This window comes from Pholcus phalangioides, unplaced genomic scaffold (assembly GCF_987345545.1).
Source record: "Pholcus phalangioides strain wild (caught in Gottingen) unplaced genomic scaffold, Ppha-v1.0 ptg000008l_1, whole genome shotgun sequence".
Lineage (NCBI taxonomy): Eukaryota > Metazoa > Arthropoda > Arachnida > Araneae > Pholcidae > Pholcus > Pholcus phalangioides.
Genome location: NW_028301601.1, coordinates 37,109,175 through 37,131,654, shown reverse-complemented (window position 1 = coordinate 37,131,654; position 22,480 = coordinate 37,109,175). Strand labels below are relative to the sequence as shown.

At 37.7% G+C, this 22,480-nt stretch overlaps 1 protein-coding gene across 2 annotated transcripts in view; it reads left to right on the top strand.

Annotated features, from left to right (window-relative positions):
• The window catches only part of LOC149084237 (uncharacterized), a 165,912-nt gene extending 145,335 nt beyond the window's left edge, over positions 1-20,577 (top strand). For both annotated transcript variants that reach the window (XM_089234586.1, XM_089234585.1), the window contains exons 14-25: positions 5,187-5,305; positions 5,451-5,538; positions 5,694-5,819; positions 7,524-7,632; positions 8,210-8,574; positions 8,922-9,157; positions 11,632-11,670; positions 12,318-12,451; positions 13,362-13,546; positions 14,423-14,640; positions 16,070-16,328; positions 17,212-20,577. In XM_089234586.1, the coding sequence (XP_089090712.1) occupies positions 5,187-5,305; positions 5,451-5,538; positions 5,694-5,819; positions 7,524-7,632; positions 8,210-8,574; positions 8,922-9,157; positions 11,632-11,670; positions 12,318-12,451; positions 13,362-13,546; positions 14,423-14,640; positions 16,070-16,255 (1,805 nt within the window). In that variant the 3' untranslated portion in view covers positions 16,256-16,328; positions 17,212-20,577. The remainder of the gene's footprint in view (positions 1-5,186; positions 5,306-5,450; positions 5,539-5,693; positions 5,820-7,523; positions 7,633-8,209; positions 8,575-8,921; positions 9,158-11,631; positions 11,671-12,317; positions 12,452-13,361; positions 13,547-14,422; positions 14,641-16,069; positions 16,329-17,211) is intronic.
• The last annotated feature ends 1,903 nt before the right edge of the window (positions 20,578-22,480 follow it).

The window sequence follows — 22,480 nt, the reverse complement described above, 5'->3', positions numbered from 1 at the left end:
ACTGTATATAGTAGAAGGATACATGATATATGGGGAGAAATCACTAATAGGCGTATAGAAATAAACGGAGGTAAATGGAACATCTTTAAGGAACAACATAGAATTTAAACAAATTTTCGCGATGCTAAGAAGAGAGGAAAGAAAACAGAGAGAGTTATTCGATCATTTTTGTCGCACCAGAGTCATTTTCTGCACACGAGGGCTAATTAGACCGGGACCTACAATTTATTGCCGGTTCCGAACGACAAGCTTGTTTTTTATACTCGTCGAGAGGTTGGTGCGCTAACCCCTCGGCGGGGGACTCCCTGCGGTAGCAATTTTTCCTGCGGTCACGTCACCGTTTTTATTGTACCCCTGCGTCAGGAAAGTTTTCTGACAAGAATGAGAACTTGATTGAATTTATTCCATTGCCGTTTGGACACAATATTACGTCCTTGATCGTAAAGGTGGTTAATCGTGTTCCTTAAGTAACACTCCACAATCATGTAATTCTTAAAGCCACTACATAACTGGGGAGCCACTACTGCAGGGTTGAGAAGGATGCTTATGGAAGTTCTATTGTATATATTTTCCAATAAACACCGGATGTCCAATCACTTACAAATTGTAAAACGATAAATTAAAAGAATTTGGCGAAAACACAAAAACATAGTAACCGGTGGTGCATACAATTTATTCCGATGTGCAGTATCAAAATAGAAAAATTTCGATACCATAACCATATATTAATTTTCATATCGGTTTTCCATCATTCATCATTTTCCATCGGTTTAAAATTTGTTTTTATTGAATGGGTGGCATCAGAAGTTCGAAGCTTTTTCTCTGGTGTATAATAATTAGACATACGTAAATTTCGCAAATAAAAAATCATAATTTCGCAAAAAAAAAACTTCAAATAAAAAATTTTGCGTTTTTGTTCGCTAAAAACAACAGCATGTTTTTAGTATAATTAAGGTTTTTTTAATTATGGTGAGTTTTTAATGTAAATTAATAGCTGCCTTTTTAAATTTTAAGAAGGGGCTTTTTTTTTTACATTTCAAGTCTACTGCTACTACTTGACCGTACATGCGGCTCGTAAAAATTCCTCTGTGGGGATTTCCTAATTGGTACATGCAGGAATATGGTTTGTGTGTGTGTGTGTGGCCTTGACATATTGATGTTGCTAAAGTTATGTATGTTTCGGGTTGTTATGCTGGTGACATTTGAAGTCTGCACAACACAGCCACCAGAAGTAGCTGCCTGTTAACATGATCATTTCCCCCATCCTTTGTCACGCCTTTAAAAAATATTTTTCGGAAACTTCCAGTAAAATAAATTTTGGTACAAAGATGATGAAGGTGTTTCTGTAGTAGGTGTTGCTATAGCTTTTCAGATGGCTGAAATATTTATATGCTCCATTCGTTGCGTTGGATGTCATGTGTAGAGTCGATTTATTTGAAAAATTATCCACTGCTGCTGTAGCATAATATTATGCCCGTCTTCAATTCGCCATAATCATTTGTCAAAAATTTTGACTTTTTTTTTCTTCGAAAGTGCCCTTGACTTTAGCGCTCAAAACTTTTCAAGATTGTCAGCTTACCCCATAAAACTTACGCGAATGAGTAGTTTGATCGTTCCAAATTGTCTGTTAGTTCCATAAATTTTCTTACAGAGCTCAGAAGCGAAAGTCAACTGAACTCAAATTTTAAGAACTAGTACTTCATTTTAAAAACTCAAGGAAGATTGCCTGAATCAGGCACATATTTTACAAAAGAATCGCATGCAACAAGATAATCTAATTCATAAAAGGTAATATTGGCTTTTAAGCCCATAATAGGATGCAAGGTGCAAGTACTGAGGAAAAACTGTGGCCAATTTTTGATCTTAAAACTGCAAATTGTCGAGATTTCGTGGAAAAATAGTAAAAAAAAAAAAATAGTAAAATTTTCTTATTTATCCTTCAAAATTCGCAAATTTCGCATTCATCGCATATATTTTGCGAATTTCGCATTTATCGCATCTATATCGTAAATACAAAATTTACATATCCCTAATAATAATAGAACGTATCACTGTTACCCAAGAACCACTACTGCCATCTGCAAGAAATAAATAATATACACAGGACAAAACATCCTATTACTCATTTGTTTCAACTATATTTATATTCGGCACACCAGAAAGAAAAATATATTTTTTTATCCATTAGTAGTTATATATTAATGAATATATATAACAATAAACAATAGCTGACGCTCTGCGGTAACCGGTTTTGGATCAATTATCGATTTTTAACTTTTAGAATAGTTTGTTTAATGCGATAGATGGCAGGACGTACCCCAGCTCAACTTAGTTTCTCGTATGTATAATAATAGATTATATTGAAGTATTAATATATCATTCACAAAGAAGGTTGGGGAATTTATCTCCTATTATTAATTTTTACCCCCTTGAGTTCGCAAATTGCTCTTCCCATTAATGCCATTCCGCGAAATTGTTTACAAAGCTTGGCCGAAGTTTTCTTCGACCCCAACTGCTCATATCTCTCTCCCTATTAAGACAGAGCGGTAAGTTAATGATATGGTTAGGAGGAGAAAGTTGGCACGCATAAAAAAGGTCGAAGAATACTGGTCTAAATTATTGTAAGCCCCGGCAGCATCTTTCTTGATACATGGTAGAATCTCCACTCGTGAAACATAAACATGATAGCGCACAAGTAAATGGCAGCCAAAAATTAGCCCCGGTCTGATTTGCCCTTATGAGCTCAAAATCAGTCTAATTGGCTGTCACGAGCATAAGAAGACCCCATCATGATGGATGAAAATGCATATTAAAATACGATGGGGAGCTCTTTCTTTTAGCTTTCTGTATCCTGAATATAATATTGACATTAGCCATTTTCTCTCAGCCCTGATTGATGGTTGGTGGGGGGATCAAGAGTTTCCGCAAGGTTATATCCGAAACATTTCCGACGGTGGGTACATATAACGATATATTTATTTATTTATCTATTTACACAACAGAGTTATATCTCGTGTCCTATCCGTCATTCTCCACGAACGCGTCTACTTCCATTAATTTTTCTTTGCCATAAATGGCAAAAGGAAGACGCACATAAATATATGTGCTGTATGTGGAAGGAAGTCCCAGAATCTACTGGATTTCGGCTAGACGACGCCACGTTTGTCATCATCAAGTGGTCTTGATGATCTATCCTCTCTCTCTTCATCCACGAAAAAGACATTAACAATGCTTGTTCTTTTTTTTTTCCAGATGGTTTTTTTCTTCTCCTCCCGAGTACATTTTGTACATTAATTATAAAAGTAATGTCAGTGTGGGGAAATAAAAAGAGCAAACTTTCCGGCCATTAGAGGTTTTTTTTCATATGTATTAAAAGAAGTTGGACATTTTTCATGGCTTTAATGGAATGGATGTAATTTTTTATTATGCGTTGTATTAGCCTAATAGCTCAAATAACACAAAATGTTTAATAAATAAAAATTCAAAGAAATTTCAGACTTTTTTGAAGTTTTTACCCATTGGTTCCCAACCTTTCAAGTACACCCTGGAAATATGTAAGATGTAATTTACGTATTTCCAGTTAGTTCCGTTACGTATTTCCATTACCAAGTTAATTTCTTGAAATGTGTGCGCATTCCCCCGTTTTGATTGAATGATGATTGTATCCTCATTAAAACGCGTGAAAGGTGTTCGCATCCCTTTATATGAATAGAAAACGACCGCACTCCTTGAGATGTGTAGAAAACGTTCTAACCTTTTGAAGTGCGTACCCATGGGCGGAGATACGGGAAGGGGGGGGGGGGCGTGTCTCATCGTCGAAGGTGGAGTCGACTGATCTAATGTATATATGAGCTGACATCATCATCATCGTGCCCCCCCCCCGCAATAATGACCTTGCCGCCCCAGACTTCCAAGTCAATCTCCGCCTATGTGCGTAGCAGACGTTCACATCCCCATGAGATGCGTAAAACATATTCGCACTCTAATGAAAATTTAAAAAACGCACACTTTAAATGCGTAGAAGTGGTTTGCACCTTTTAAAATGCGAAAAAGAAGATGTCATCCCTTAAAATACTTTAAAAATATTTGCACCCTTTGGAAATGCGTAGAAATCGATTGAGGGAGGAGCGAGCATTTTAGGGGTCCCTCATCCCCTTTAAAAATTTTATTCGAGGTGCTCGGGCCTTCCCCTCTCCTCCCCCCCCCCCATTCTCCTGGCTCGGACGGTTGTGATGTGATTGCTGAAATTCCACGAGAGAGACATCGATTTGAAATCAATATCCAAATTATTCCTTTCGATTTTACCACCAAATTATCTCGTGGCAGGTAGCTGTGGTCGATCTCAAATAGGGCCACAACTGGGGGATCTGGTCTCCGGGCTCTGGATTAGAAAAAGTGCTGAGTTAACTGCGTTTTTCCCTTCAAAATTACGGGGAGAAAGACATAGTGCCAAAATGGACACTGGCCCCGTGGAACGGAGTAAATTTTCGTTTCTAGTTGCGGCCATGATCTCGCGTAAACCCGAAGTACTGATGCATAACGTTTAGTGCATATTAGTGTGGCCTGAATGAGCCACTCAGCTGTTTTGATGCAGGAATTCTTCTTTTTATTGTTTTTATTATCGCCATCTATCTACTGGGAAGAGAGATACTTACCCTGGCAGTCTTCTGAAAGAGATGTTCACAAGGCTGTCAGTATTTCTTTTCGATTTCGAACATCCAACTAATTCGTGGATTAGGAATCAACCTCACATTTTTGGGGGAAAAAGTATCAATTAAAATTCAAAATGCATCTGTCCAATCAATGACCAACATTATGGCACCATATAACATTTAACCCTTTGAACAGCATTGACGAGATATCTCGTATCCTTAAAAGTCTTTCAAGTTTAGCTTGGACAAGCACAGATAGTCAATAGTCAAGCACTCCCTCTTTTCAATGTGTAACAATTTTCCCTATACTCCTTAGCGTGCACCTGCTGGAAATCGGAAACAAAAGCCTACTTCATTAAAAAAAGATACGCCTTTTTATAGGCAGTTTAGTGATTTCTGCTGTGTCCCTTAAAGAGAGAAACTACTACAAGTGGCACAGGGAAAGTCCCAAAGAAAAGAAAAGGTCACTATAAAATCAAATCATTGGCTAATTCTGATTTTTTTTTCTCCCTCCCCTTCTGTTTCTGCACACAGTCCAATCAATTTACCAAGAGAGGATGGACGAAGAACAATGTTCCGGACAAATCGAAGATTCTTCTCACATGACCTCTGATTCACAATCTTCGATTATGAGGTCTTCGAGAAAATCTGGAGTAAGTGCTTTTACGATCATCATGCATTTCAAACTTCACTAACGGCTAGCATAATTATACTGCAGTAATAATAATGGTAGAGAATTGGTTTCAAATTTTTGCGTTTTTCGCACAAATAAAATTTATATTTGAGTTTAATTTGCAGAGAATGATTTCCAAGACTGTCCAGAAATACGATTTCCCCGTGAAAAGAATTCTTTTGACGAGAGATCCTAAAGATCGTTCTGTGAGCGGTGAGTAGTAATCAATTTCTGATAAGAGTTTGACCCAATCTATACGGATTAAGTCTAGGATAAGCACCTTACTTTGATCATCAGAACCCAAATCTGTGTAAGTCAATCGATGTGTTTTTTTATTCCCCCCCCCCTCTTCTCAATTTGTTCTGTAGGCAATGGACTAGGTATGAAAGTGATCGGTGGCAAAGAAGTTCCTGGAAGCAACGGCATGATCGGAGCTTACGTGGCGAAGATATTTCCTGGCGGTGTTGTCGAAACTTTAGGAGAAGTGAAGGAAGGTAAGATTTTTTAGACCAATTTGGGTATTGAACTCAAGGACTTGAAATCAGTGCTACTTTACCGCACATCAACTCCGGTCATATTGCCACATACACATACTGCATTTTTCAACCAGTGCAGTTGGGTAAAAAATGAAATTGTCATCTATCGGTGGTTTCCCCAGCCTCAGTTGGTAAAGAACTCGTTTTCGATGTTATATCCTCCGAATTCGAATCCGTGGATGTTGACAGAAACGTTCATGGTGGAAGACGAGCATCTTGCCACTGCACCATTGGTATAAAATTGCCACTGCACCAAAATACATCATATGTGAGGGGAAAAAAAATCAGTATGAGGTTATACAAAAAAACCAATAAGAGAACAAATTATAAGGTTGCAACAAAGCTTCGGGATGATCAAGAGAGAGAAAAGAAAACAGAGTGAACTGTTGTTGGAAGTAATTCCACTGGCATTCAGACGCAATATTACGTCCTTTGATCATAAAGTGGTTAATAAAATTGAGTTGGATTTGCCCCTGTAAAAGTGTTTACTGCATCGCACATTTTTGTGTGATGCAGTAAAACACTGCTTTCACAAAATGCTCCCTAACAAACGGGGATAAAATAAATAAATATTCTTTGTATATGTATTCAACATATTTCGTATATTTCAACATAATTGGTATGTTTTATTTCTACAATAAGCGTATAGTACTGACGAAACTTTAAGCACCAGGTTAATTACTTCGTTGTGTGTACTAAATTTTTTGTTTTTAAACTTTAATTAGAACTAGAGTCGACGCAGCTTAGTAGAATCACGGGTAATATTATTGTTTGAGGATTGCTATCACTTTTGCAAGGAACAGACTACTATCATAACATTTGAAGAAATTCGTTTTTTGTTATCGGGACTTTGGATAATGTTATCAATGTTTTTTTCGTTGAAATTTGGACATTCTGAAGCTATAAGGCTGTTTTTTCCCTAAAAACTGTTTTTTCCCCCGTAGATTATTGTTATCGGGTTGCAAGACTATGTTGGAGAACAAGATGTTCTTCCCCCCCCCCCCCCCATTGCTTGTTGACAAATATTTCCGTACTTAATGTCGTAATCAGTCCATATTAATTGCTGTAATCCATGTACGTGTGAAGCTGCTTTTGCAATGGCCTTCCTATAATGAAGTCAAATGTATGACAAAAAAGTGCTTTCCTTCAGTTCTTGATCAGTGAACAGATTCAAATTTCTTTTCCCGAGACTTTCTCAAGGGATGTATGAAACGTATTCTGTGCATTAAAAAAATATCGTAATTTGCGATAAACATTGGAAGGTTCAGTTCTAATGCTTCACAATGACTGAATAACAAAAATGCAGAATTTTATTTTAAAGGGGGGGGGGGAAAGCCCAGTTTCAGAATGGACACAATTGAACATTTTGCAACCAATTATATGGGAGAGAGGGAGAGAGAAAAAAAGTTCTCAAACGGGAATGTATGGGCACCATACTTGTGAACAGAACTTTTTTTTCGGATATAGTTATCGCTTGGTTATTGTCATCAGAAATCCCGATTCCTGATATGATCACGTTAAGCGGCGTGGACTGTAAAATGACCTACCAAAAAAAAAACTGCACGATAATTATTTCATTTTTTTCATAATGCGGTATATAAAGGATTAAAAAAAATTATTTGTCTGTATTACTCTTATATATTGCGATAATTTCCTTCGAAGGTGACCAGGTGTTGGAATGGAACGGAATATCCCTGACGGGCAGAACGTATGAAGAGGTTCAAAGAATAATCGCGTCCTCCGCCGATGAGGTCGAAATTGTGATCCGATGGTGAGTTGTTTGATGTGACAGTAAAACTATTAAACACAAAAACCAATATCGACTTCCCAACCGAATCGACATTTAACGATGGAACCGCAGAAGCAAGACGCAAGTTTTATAAACAAAAAAAACAAACTTTAATTTTTGTTAGTTTGGTTTAATGAAAAAATATCGCCATCACGAAGGAAAACAAGAACATCGTTTGTTGTACCGAATTCGCAGAGAGTGTGAACTTTAAATACCGTATAAATCGCATTCGTTATAACGCCTTTTATGTCACCGGAGAAATGCATTTTTTTGATATGTTGTTGTATGACATGCTTTAGATTTTTCGGGCAACTTTCCGATAGCTTGTCCGACCATTTTATTGACGTTCGACAAGTTTCGCTTCAATCGTGGCTACAGTGCACAACAGTCTCAGAAACAGCGCCATCTACAAAAATCATCTGTTTTACACCGTGATTAAGATGCACGCACATAACCTTTTAGAGTAGTAAAACAATTCTGAAGAGCAGTGTGAAAAACACATTGTGTAGTTTGACAAATTAAAAGCGACAAAATTTTTGATTTCTGTTTTACTTGCAAGTGACTTGAACATGCTGGAATCTGTCAGCCAACAGCAGCCGCATCAGAAGAGCCCGGGATTAGGAATGAGTTGCTCGAGATCCGGGTTCGATCCACCGGATACTCCAGGAAGTAACGGAAGAACCGGAGGGAACCCGTCGCCGGGAGCCCAGAGTCCGTATTCTCCCGCCGGATCTTCACCGAGGGGTCACAGTCCCGCCCTCAACAACAAGAGGATGATGGGAGGCGGGGGAGGCAACGGCGGCATGGTGGTCAACAACTCCAATCACCAGGGTATGATGGTCCACAGCAGTACTCTGTCTGGATCGAGCCACAGCAACTCGGTATCGTCGTTCGACAACAACGCCATCTCACCGGACAAGCAGAGTGAGTACCAGTTTTTTTTGTACTAGTTATCTCGTTTACACAGTGCATTTGTTGTCGTGTTTTTACGAAGCATTGATTATCACGTTTATACAGAGAGCATTGGTTATCGCGTTATACGGCGCACACATTGGTTATCGCGTTATACGGTGCATTGGTTATCACGTTATACTGTACATTGGTTATCGCGTTATACTGTACATTGGTTATCGCGTTATACTGTACATTGGTTATCGCGTTATAAGGGGCATTGGTTATCGCGTTATACGGCGCATTGGTTATCGCGTACATACAGTGCACCGTCGTTATCATAGACTGAGACAATATCTGTTTTCCTTTTTTTTTGACAGCTGAACATTTGTTGACGGATTATTCCTTGAATCCTGCGGTCGAGCCTTTACTGCCGGCGACCGGAAACGCCAACGACGTCGTCCCCTTTTTCCCACTTGCTTCCAGATCCCGTCACCACCATTCGTTCACGACGAGCTCAGGAAATTGGGCCGATCTCTACGATTCCAATCCTCCTTATTACTGTTCGCAGGAACCGGCCGATGAATACGTTCAACTCAGAGATGATAGTCGACAAGTAAGTGAATATCTTTGTTACAAATACATACTCGAAACCTAATTTACTAAAATAACGCATTACCCCATGATTAATCTAAGAATGGATAAAACTTCTCGTTTTCTCCCACCAACATCATATTTCTTAATAAACGTGTCTGCTGTGGTATACACATCCTTTCAAAAAATTAGAACGCCCCCAGAAATTTAGGAGAGCAGTTCATGAAATGCTCAAGCTGGAAAGCTCAAATTAAAGGTACGGTTGTAATTTGTATTTTCTTATTCTAAGAGGTTTTTCTTGAGCATATCGGTGGCAAAAAATTTGCATAAAGTATATTGAATATTTCTTAAAGTATATTTCTTAAAGCATATAGTGTCAAATTACATTTTCATCTTTGTTTCGAAAAATTGCTTCAAAATTCCCCGAAAATTGTTTCGAAAAAATTGAAACATCTGACTTTTAAAACGGATTATTACATGAGTTCAATATTCAATGTTCAATATGCGTTCAATATTCGCTATAAGAGTAGAAAAAAGTAACATTTCTGCAAACGCAAAATTACATGTGCATTTGGTAAGATAGTATAAGGAAACGCGTGCTGATATCGTACGAATACATTGTACTGTGGTCATCTTTGGCCTTGACCAGAGATTTTATGCATCAAGTCATTGAATTGATAAGTCTCTAGCACAGATCTGAATCGGACCTCAACCATGAATCCCATCGTCACTATTTTAGAGCCAATAGCCGCTGGTTTGCAAAATTGATTAGTTTATTTATTTACTTTTTTAACACGATTTCACAATGTCTTGGTAGAAAAACACCAGGTACAATCATCGGATATCACGAAACCACTGAAGTATTGATATTGTTTGATGGATAATAACGAATTCTTGATCCAATCTTCGTTTTCCATCTTCAAACGAAGTCTCCAGCTTCTTTAACCAAAAAATAGAGCCCAGTGAATCAGAAAACTTCCCTGGAGGGAGGTGTACATTAGGCTCTCAACCTACTGATTCTAGAGGTCGATGACTTGTGTGGAGATGGAGATTTCATTCGCCATCAAGGTTTTGTCTATGTGAATTTCTGCAGCAATGATATAGCTTCTTAGGGGCCATTCAAGTATTACGTAAGCAGATTTTCAGCCATTTTTGACCCCCTCCACCCCCCTTGTCAGCAAAAGTCAGCAAAACATTGACCCCCCTCCCCCCCCCCCCGTCAGCAAAATTTCGTCAGCAGCTTAGAATTTTTCATATCTTCAAAAACGGGTGTTTGATGACGTAAGCAACCTTCAAATCCCCTCCCCCTTGTCATCAAAAGTCAGCAAATCCGAAACCCCCTCCCCCTCGATGCTGACGTAATACTTGAATGACCCCTTAGACATAGTCAAAAATAAAATTTCCTTCTCCATACAAGTCTTCAACTTCTGAAATCAAAAGGTAGCGAGCTTAACGTACATGTCCACCCAGAAAAGAATTCTGATCAATTGATCTATATTTTTTTGGTTCCGGCAGCTGAAGACTTAAGACTTCGTCTGACGATGGAAAATGAAGATAGGATGAAAAATTCAGCAATGACTATCAATGCCCATGCTCTAAAATAACCGAGTTAACAAAAAAAAAAAAACCCGTATTAACCCCTTCGCTTAACAACTATTGGCAACTAATTCGGATGATCTCAATTTAATGAATCGACGATAAATATGATATGATAACCTTGTCCTAATTTAACCGCACGTTAGAGAAAGGAAAAGAAGTAGAAGAGAAAGGGAAGAAAAAGAAAAACAATTGAAAGAGTAAAACAGTGTAATAGATAATTAGATAAGAGAGTAGGTATTAAAATAGATTTCTCTTTCCCACCCTCACCCTACCTGTTCTCTTTCCCTCTAATGTGTATATAGTAGAAAGATACATCATATGTGAAAAAAAAACCTCTATGAGGGTATAGAAAAAACGAAGAGGAAAGAGAACACGTTTGAATTCATTCCACGAGCGTTTGGACGCAATATTACGTCCCTGATCGTAAAGTGGTTAAAAACCAATATTTCTCAAATTGTTCATATTATTTCAGGTATTTTCCCGAATTAACTTTTGGTAAATTTGATTCATAATGTATTTTTAAACATTTTCTGGGGTTGCCTGGATGCGCTCTCATAAATTTCTCTAAGAAAAGGAAAGGAAATGGCCGAGATAGACAGTATACCGCTTTTTGAACGGAATTAATTCATGCGCGTATGTTACTAACGTTGCTTACTATGTTCCGACTTTAAGGCATTGGGGTGTTGTCGCCTAAGCAGTGGTCCGATTGAGCTGAAATTTTGCACAGATCCTTTTTCCGTGGATAGGAACAAGATAGGGAGTGGGAGCTAAATTTTTTAAAAGTTGAAAAATAAAGGGCTACGCGCTAATGTAATATGAGTGTACCCCACCATATACATGCATGTGAATTTGTTATTTATTTTAATTTTCCTCTTGCTCATCTCATTCTTATTGTAGAGCTACTGGAGATCTGAGGCAGAAATGGAAGAAATTCAGGTAGGAATAATTCCTTTTCTACTGTTATCTTATCACTGCGGTTTGATTAACCCATTTTTGACCGCTCTTACGATTCGTGACGAAATCGCATAATTGTTTATATATTGTGACTGGCTACTTAAATAACATAGTTTCGATGTCCCATTTTTTCCGAATTTGTCCCACAAGTGTAAATTTCCAATTAAGCACCTTTTTAATTAATTCAAATTTCCAATTAATTAACGTTGTAATTAATATAAATTAATTATCTTAGTTTAACCAAAATGTAATTCATAATTATGATTTTTGGAAACTTCGTGTACCGTGCGACAAAAAAAAAAAAAAAATTTGAGGGAAAATTATTATTTTTTACATTTTAAAAAAATTTGTTTCTGTTCATGGTAAGAAGAAAAAAACGTTTCAGATGGAAAATTTCTGAAAATTTCATTTTTGAAAAATCAAATTTCATTGTAAAATTTTTTTTCAAAATACTATGACACTCGTTAGATCTTTTAGTAGTTCCCAAAAATTTTCATTTCAATGAAAAGTATTTGAAAAAAAAATTCTAAACGAAAATGCAACGTCAATCAAAAATGCGTTAATCATGATAATCATGACCACGAATTATCATCACGTGGATGATTCAATAATTTTATAATATTATATAGTTCCAGGTTGCCTGCAATCCCAGAGCCGCCATAATGTATGTTCCGATCATCCCGATGCGACCTTTCGTTTCGCTGAAGAACAATGGTTACGGCAGTCAGCCATTGGTAGAACGAGCTTCATTTTCTAGGCGAAGGTAATTAGAATCACATCCAATCTAATTGGCAGACACTATATTAAAGATTCATTAGTTTTCACATTGAGTATTTAGTCAACATATCCACGTGATGTCTGCACATAATCAGGTCTGAACAAATCTTCAAGAATTTACGTGACCTAATCTCTTATATTTCAACGTCACACATAGCGTTGGAAAAAAAATACAGGGTGTCCCATAAACGCGTAAATAATTTCAAATGCATTAAAGTTGAAGGATATGAACCATTTGAATGTGTGCGGTTTTTGAGAAAAAGTTATTCTCACGAAGGACTTTTTTTTCGGTAAAGAAAAAAAATTAGTACAAGTTTTTGTCGATAGAGGGAACTGCACGAATTAAAATCACAAGAAATATGCAAATCAGAGGTCAGTGATACAAATCTCAGAATGTGCAAATCAAATCCTATAAAATACAGGGTGTACGATTAACAGCTCATTTCTGAATTTTCTTGTCACTAGCGATTGAATATCATCGTGATGTTGTCATTGGTGGATGACACTATTGGCGAAGTTGTTTTACCTCAGCCACGTATCGCTGGCTGAAGTTTCACGAACGTCTCTGACACAGATTGGAGAAAGGTTCAAGTCCAATTATTCCTGCCGGACATTCGCGCAGTACCTTCTTTCGGAAAAAAATAAAACTTTTTTCCCTTACCAAAAAAGAAAATCCCCTTTTGTGAGAATAACTTTTTTTTTGCAATCCGCATTTAAATGTACCAATTTCTTTAGTTTTTGTGAATTTTTAAACTACGGTGTTTACGAATTTATGGGATACCATGTACTTGCCCGGTTAAAACCTTCACATGCCCCGAGCATGTAGGGAAATATGCAGCCCTGGCAACATATCCTTCCTACCTAATATTTTTTTCTTTTACATTTCTGTTATTTAGCCTAGACCATCTACCCGATTATCACAGTTTGGTAAAAGGTAGTAACCCTTTATGGAAGACGTCTTTCACTCCAGAGGTTGTACCACTGGACGGACTATCACAGCGCTCTCTGGGAGTCGGCGTTTTAAACTATGACCTACTACAATCTAAAGCAAAAGTTAGCCTTCACCTCAATGGTTTCCGAGGTGAGTTGAATTTGATGAATCATATATATATACAGGGTGATTATAAAAAAAACTATCCCGACATATGGGCCCCTAACTATCATACCATTCACAGAAACTGAATGAAATTTTGGCATAAGGTATTTTGATGTATGCGCTCAAGAATGATATGGAAAACAACAGTGTCACTGTAACAGTTACGGTTACAGTGAGAAAATTTCGAAAATATCAAATGGCAACACCAAGTTTTTTGTATTGGAATGTGATCTCCATTGTGAAAAACCCTTCGAACGGCAACTGTAGCATGAAAATCACCGGCGGTAGATAGGCTAAAAGTGAGGACAACCAATAAGGACAGAGAAGCAGCATAAAATAAAGCATTTTATTGTGTTTCACAAATTTTCCACATGACCTTGTGGAGGACTAATCAGGCTGGGATCTCAGTCGAATGAAACGGTGTGACGAATGAAACGAACATTAATGCTCTGGTGCACGGCAAAGTCCTTTTTACTTTTTCCTTGCCTAGCTCCGGGGATTTTCGTGCTACAGGTGCCATTCTAACGCTATTTAGTGTTTTTCAGTATGGAGATCGCATTCCAATACAAAAAACTTGGTGTTGCCATTTGATATTTTCGAAATTTTCTCACTGTAACCGTAACTGTTAGAGTGACACTGTTGTTTTCAATATCATTCTTGAGCGCATGCCTCAAAATACCTTATGCCAAAATTTCATTCAGTTTCTGTGAATGGTATGATAGTTAGGGGCCCATATGTCGGGATAGTTTTTTATAATCACCCTGTATATATATATGTATACTCTTATAGAGTGACATTTTTTATTCGCACAAATACCTTTTCGTTTGACTTGTTTTTGATTGTCTTTTTGTCCATCTCAAGATAAAAAATTAGGTGATTTTCCTCCTCCAATTTACAAATTACAAGAGAAGAATGGTATCAGGCAGATGCATCATCACATATACGATGACGTCGACGTCACGAGAAGCGGGTCAGAAACCTCCGCACTCCTCACGAGCAGTAGCGAGAGGCCTAAAGCACCTCAAGATTTACCTGGTTTGCGGCCTATGTTCGTCAACGACTGGAAAAAACCTAAAAAAGTGAGTCATGACTTTAACTGTTTATGAATATAAATTCTGTGAGAATGAGACACCTCTACGACCGGTGTCACCGCGAGGAGATAGTTACCGTTGTCTAAAAAAATTTAAAATTCCAGACGTGCGACCCTTATGCTATCCACCAGAGAGCAGACAGACTTTCAACAGGATACTTACATAAACATTAAAATTCAGGTATCTGACACTCTTAACATTGAAGACCGATGGAAGCACTTCTCGAACACGAAACACGCATAAATCTGTCATCATAAATACATTAGGACAACGCATAATTTTCACACGAAACCTTCCGACACGTGCACCAATTCTCCAGAGGAATGTTTAGGAGTTACATGCATGTATGGTGCAGTGGCAGTAGTAGATGTCTCCTGCAGATTTGGGGGGAACATCTGGGCTATAGTTTTCTCTGGCTTCTTCCTTCCTTCTTTCCGTTCCTGGAACTATCATCCAAAATTTTATACGCCATTTTAATATCACTTTTGATCAAAATTAAACAGCCGAACATGATGTGAAGGTAGGTGTTAATATGAAAGAAAATTAGACAAACTATACCGTGTTAAGATCTTGAATAGGATCATTCTAAGACACAGGGATTCTTAACCTTTTTCAGCCGCCACTCAAAATGAACAGCAACATCAGCTTCGCGATCCATGGGACTGTACGTTTTTCGCCATTAGTGAAAACGCAATACGTATGTGCATTTATAACTGGGCTGTAAATGGATTTATACGATTCATCTAGGAATCCTTGCGAATCAAGTTTAGGTCGTGACTCATAGCTCAAGAGCTCCTGGCTGTTAGTGGATTTGGGTGACCCATCTCTGAAGGTCCTGCGACCCATAGACTAAGAACCCTTGTTCTAAGAGAATCGTGGCACTTCATAGGGAAAGGTTATTCTTTGGATCCCTTAAAAGTCCCTTGTAATTCGATGGTGATCGTAGATGGCGGAGAGGGACGTAACGACGAATCTCTCCGCCAATTATACAAAGTACCATTGCCTGGATACCAAGTGCCATCTGAGAGCTAATATCGTCACCAGCTGTTGCTGAGTTAGAAAGCTGTCCACTAGCTCAGTCCCGTTCATCGTAAAAGAAGAAAATGTCTGTCACCTGCAGCTTAGTGACAAAGCACAGGGTGGATGCACATCCAGACAGTGAGAGGTTGGTCGTTGGTTTTCCTACAGGAATTGTGAATTTTTTTTTCAAAATTCATCTTCTCTTGATATCCGGACAATTGCAGAGTTTGTAATACAATGTAAGTTTATCGTGAGAGACTCCCCATGTACCATGGGCATTATTACTGAATACACCTTCTATAGGATATACCGATGTGGACCAAAAATGGATGCTTGATTAAAATGGATGTCAAGATGGTGAAAATGTTTTTTTTTCTTTCTTGTCTGTGGGTTGCAGATCAAAGATGAGGAGAGCGACGATAACAACAACAACAAGAACAGCACAACCAATAACAACACCAAAGACCACGTGACGAATGGCAGCTCCAGGAAGAACAAACCTCACGTTGGTTCTTCTCCCGAAGCGTCACCTTACAGTTTCCTTCCGAAAGGATGCCGTGGCTCCTTCTGCGTACTCCTCTAGCATCATCATCACCACCGTATATAATGTATATCTTGGCGACGATGGCTCTAAGAACGCAAAGGCAAACAAAAAAGTAATTATAATATTTTCAAGTCTTTATACTTTCAAAAATATATATATATACATATAATATATATTTTGTGCTCTTTTTTTACATTACTTTTAACCTATTCCCGTGGAAGGGCGAGATATCGACCCGGCTGGAAGCACCTACTTAGATGCAATATGCCTAGTCTTGATAATTGTCACCAGATCTTACTAACAAGAGACCACTTTTGTACTTGAGGGCCCCTCCCCGGTCGGGCCCATTCGTTAAGATGACACTGATTGATTCTTCCGTGCTTACGCCAGGTTTTGAAATTCACGAAGTTATGATGAACTTTCTCCCGTTCAAGTTATATTTTTTTGACTGTGAGTGTATGTCAAAGTTACCATGTGGACGCTCTTTTTCTCATGATGGGCATGACACGCTGCTCATGACTTTAATATTATTCAATTATCGGTTGATATTTTTCTAATAATGTAGCGTTGTCAGAGCTATGTGTCATTATGGATGCTCCTCATTTTCTTGCAACTTGCAACTTAACAAGCGTGAATCCATTGCGATATGTCGGGAAGGATGGTTCATTTCCTTGGTTCGTTGTAACGTCTACCATATTACGAGACGAGCCAATTATTCCCATATGATTCAGCTATTAGGAGGGGGCGATCGCCCCCACCCTCAAACCTGAAGATTGGTAAAGGTTTTAGATTCGTGGTCATGGGTGGTCGAATGAAAATGGTAGGACCAAAACATTTCAAACTCTGGGTGGGTTGCCAGTCTGACCATGACCTTTACATATTTTGATAGATTTGCGAATTTATCTCTTAACTTATATGCATGACAAAATTTGAAATTGATTGCTTTCTGTGTATAAAAAATATTGCATAATGAATGGTATTAATTCTCGTTGCAGTTTAGTTAATAGCCAAGCAGATGGCGCTGTTCCTATGCTTGTGTGGACGTAAATATACCTAAATTATACTTATATCTTCCAAAAAAAGAAACGTCAGCCAGCTGACAACAGTATGCAATTTCACACATACTTCTTCTAAAAACAAACACGTACATTTTATTACTCGACATCCAATCCCCCGATTCCCCCCATTACCATATGCACCGGCATTTATTATATAGATCCGCCATCTTGTGTGCCTATGATATTATTATTACTACTACTACTACTACATTGTGTGCCAGTGAATGGAAATTATCAGAAATACACTTTTTTTTTTGTGTTTTAAAGAGAGGGAAAACAATTCTTAGAGAAATGTGAACGTTGTTGTTCATCGTATTATACATAAAATATTATATATATATGGAAAATTGTTTTTGTAATTAGCATTTTCAATTTTATATGAATTATCCGAGGGAAAAAATGGCGAATTGTTCTGAATGAAAAATTTTAAACATTGATGTAAGTGCGCGTGTGCGATATGTTACTCTTAAAAGATTAATATCATTTTAATGTTTTAGAATAATTATGGCGTAATACGGTATTTTCTCTCGTTCGATTGGTTTCGAAGTATAAAATGTATTGTATTGATTATTATAAGCTCAAAAATATTCCCGTCAATATAATTTTCGTTGAAATTTTACTAGAGATTTAAAAGAAAACGAGTGTTGTTTGGTTGGTGCTGTTTGATGCCGGATGATACTGTGTACCACCTCCTCGTCCTTAGAGAGCACTTAACCGTTAGGTGATTTTAATGTCTTTTTTCCGTCCTTAGCTAAGGACTGTAAAAAAGGATTTGAGGAAGCTTTCTCTTGTTCCCCTACACAATACATCGCTAGTGATCCGTGTTCCAGTGACCCAGTTAGATATTGGAATAATATCCGTCTTATAGATTAACTATATTTCCACTCCTGCAGTTTATATATATATATATATATATATATATATATATAGGGCAGGGATTTTCCAACCTTTCGGATATTGCGGGACAAAAAAAAAAAAAAAATTCCACGAAGTCTTATTATAAGTGGTTCTCAAACCTTTGTCACCCGCTGCACTCTTTCTCAATTCATGGTTCCTCTGCGGCTCCCCAGAATAGTTTGGTAGATATTTTCCCATATAAAAGAGCTACTCCAAAATATAAATAAGCATACAAATCAACATCTCCAGCTCACCGCGACGCCTCTGACCAATGTTGGTGACGGCCCTGGGAGCCTCGATGCCCACTTTGGGAAATACTGACTTAAGCCGGGTTTTCCTAGGAGTAGAATTTCTGCACCGTGTGCAGCGTGAAAACGCTGATTGGTTAAAAACTTGAAATAAATTCAGGTTTTTTTTACCAGAGTTTTCACACTGCATACGCTTGTAGTTCTGAATTTTTTTTTTCTTAACGTACTTCGGAATCACTTCTTTCATCAACTAATGTTCGTCCCTAAAATATAGACGTTATCTAGAGCAAATTTTTTTGAAAAGTGACTCCCTTTTGATGAAAAAAGAATTTTTTTTTTCGGAGACCCCTACATAGCCTGGTTTTCCTGGACGTTCCAATTTATCGCCAGTAAACGTGTTGTCCCGAAAGCCCGTTCCGGAACGCTTGTTTCTATTTTGATTAGGCGATATTGACTTTAGGCGATTTTTATTAGTTACTCTATGTTTACATAGAGTAACCATTCAAACGTCATTTCCCACGTTCCTTTTTTTGCATTGCACATTCGTGATTCGGGCATGACGGAGCCGATGTATTGATTATTGTCCAAGTAGAATTAGATAAAATTGCGTTGTATGATACATGGTAATAAGCTCAGCTGAATAAAGGCATTCTTTAGTTTTGACACATTTTTAAATAAAAATGAACTTCTTATTTGAAAATTTTTATTTTGAAGAATCTCTCGTGACTCTCCTAGTTCATTGACGCGACCCCAGGGAGGTCACGACCCACGGCTTTATATCACAGAAACAATACTAAAGCCATGCGCATATAATTTTTTTTTTTCACGAAGAAGCAGTAAATCTCCAACTAATGAAAAAAATTAATTTGGCACATTAAAAGTTATTGGGGAAATTCTACAGAAAACATAAAGCATAATAACCAGTAAAAAGTTACAACGGGTTGAAAAATTAAAATGAACAATATATCGTACCATACCACGTGATATTAATTTTGGTACTCCACACTGGTTTCAAACGAACGACCAATTTTACTTTCCAGAATTCCAGTATAAGAGATAGTGTTTTTTTATAGGTGGCAGCCCCTCATTTGTTCACTACATATTTACTGGAAAAAAATGAAAAATGAATGCATGAAATACGTAAAAAAGGCCTCACTCTTGGATGGGGTGATGGATGTCCTGGATAAGATAAAGGGCCTCAAAGAAAAAACAATATAGCCCAAAGGGTCCATGTGAGGAAAAGGTTAAGAAACCCTGATCTATAGAATATAAATTGCTGTTTCAGGGATGGAAGAAATGTTTTCCAAAGTGGGTGGTATCTTCCCTTGCGGGACATTGAAATTTTCCGTGGGGAGTGGATGGAAGTCATAATATAGGATTCTATGGATTGGGTTAAGACGGAGAGAGGCTAAGCAAAACAAATCTTGAGAGTAGGGCGATAGGACCATGTTTCAGAAACTCAGTTTCAAAGCATTTCCTAACGCAGATACGGCAACCTTTGAAAAGTAGGAGTTATCCCCCATGAAATATTACTTCCCAATGGGTCACTAGAACATCGATGCTATTGAAAATGTTCCGCAAGAGAATAAAAAGGTTGGGAAACGCTAGTTGAATAATTGGATTCCCGTTAGGTACGAGGAGGCGGTGCTATCCCAGATGAACTTGATGATTATGATGAACAGTTCAGTTGAGTAGATGTACGTAAATATCCATGGAATGTGTGAATATAAAATCTAAATAAATGAATAAATATATAATATATTTCTATATGCATATATTATAATTCATACATTTCTATTGATGTATGTATGTGAGTGTTATTGATTTGAAATATAAAAAAAGGGGAGAATATATGCAAGGGAATGCGAACCCTGAATCCCACCTTTCTTTTTATTTTCATTTGCCCTCATTTCCCCCCCCCCCCGCCAAAGAATCTAAATCAGGCATCTTCAACCTGTTGCTCGCGAGCACCGTGGTAAGCACCCGAGAATGGTCGATTTCGTATTCGCTGTCGACATGGATCTCCGTAGGCAGCGATAGTACCGACAATGATTTGAATTCCAGCATATGACAGAGTGCTCTTTTTGATGATGATAATGTGCTTAGACGGTGCTCGCGCTTACTCGAAAAAAAAAGTGTTTAAGACACCCCCCCCCCCCCCCCCCGCATTTATTACATATCATTTACACACAGAACACGTTATTTTCCAGTTTATCTCTGAAGAGGATATGAATGTAATGAACACGTGTTATTTTTATAAATCAGATGTATTTTAAATTGCCCGAAATTTTAAAATTCAGTTGTTTGATATCAGATTCAGAAATTCTGTTATTGAAGTAATACGTGATGAATGTAAATTTTTAGTCGCATTTTAGATGAATTATCCTCCACAGAATATAAGAGGTTAGGAAAGGCACGTGGCGTAAAAAGTAGAGGAAGATTGAAGCTGAGTTTGAATAGAACGAGCTCATAGAACGAAAGTGATGAGCTAACCAATCAGATAAACAAATGCTTGACGCATAAACGCCCACGATTGCAGCAATCGTAAAAATGCACCCACGTAGTTCATTTTATTTTAATATACTGCATTCGAAGCCACCTACGCTTGTTAGTACAAAAGCAAGGATGCGCGAATACTATGCAGTGAAATTTCCACCTATTTCCAAATGCTTCGAATAGGGACGTTCCGCCGCCATCTTTCCCGATCCTCTATCTTCTATAAGGCCAGGATTACACTATAAAAGTGGGATAAAAGATCTTTTACAAAACTTGAAAAAAACAACCAATAAGCCTATTGGTCACATTCGCTCAAATGTGACTGATATGCTTATTGGTTGCATTTTTCAAGTTTTATCAAAGAGCTTTTACAAAACTTTTATATTGTAATGCCGTCCTAACTAGAGCTAAAACTCGAATTGCTTTTCTATGATTGCGTCACTTACGCTAAGTCCGGGATTACACTATAAAAGTTTTGTAAAAGTGTTTTTATAAAGCTTGAAAAATATAACCAATAAACTGATCGGTTGCATATGCTCGAATGTAATCGATCAGCTTATTGGTTGTATTTTTCAGGTTTTGTAAAAGCACTTTTACAAAACTTTTATAGCGTAATTCCGGCCTTAGTTTGGAAACTTCTTTCTGGCCGTTTTTTTCTCGTTATACGCGAATGTCAAAGAGATAAGTTTACAAAAGAGAGGATAAGCTTCCGTCGTTTAGGAATGCTGCTAAATAAGGTGATGCCAAATGAATTCTATAAGAGAAATGCTAGCCTGTTTTGGAGATGATTTTGCTCACTGTGTGTCAGCCAAAGAATGATACCAGGGGAAGCATTTGCAATCGAAAATGAAAAGATCATCCTCTTCGTAATTCCAGCATTGTTCACCGATGTATTATGAGAAAAAATTCTCGATTGAACTTTTTTTTCTATACAGTATATTGATTTTATCATGAGAACTACTTCCACATCTAAAAACTTCAGTTGCTCAAATGAAGCTATCCGATAATGGATTAAAAAAAAGCCATATATTCTTCATTAATAGTAACTGATTCATTTAATTCCTAGCACTTCATTCTTCCCCAAACAATAAAAAAAACAAAAACGAACATAAGTTTGAGATAAGAGAACTGATTTCGCTGCATAATTCCCCATATTCAAATTTATCTGTGAAAATAACAGTCAGAGATAAATTGGCACACCGAATGAACGATGCGTTTGTCATCTATTTGTGGTGGACCAAAAAGATCATAAGTCAAATGATTACGGAAAGAATGAAAACGGCAGAACTAAATGAATTTGGACGCCAGATAGAGGTCAATGGTCGTGGAGAAACGCCAGGCAGGATGAAAGTTTATGAGAGCAATGGAATCTCTTCTCGGCTAAAATAACTGGAACGAAATGGGAGTCGAGTGATTTGGGCAAGAATGGGAACACTGGATATGTCAAGTGGCCATGTCAACAATGAAAACGCCAGGTGGGTTGGGTGATCTTGGCAAGAATAGGAACACTAGATGGGTCAAATGATCGTACTAACAATGGATACGGCCTGCTAAAGCAACTGAGA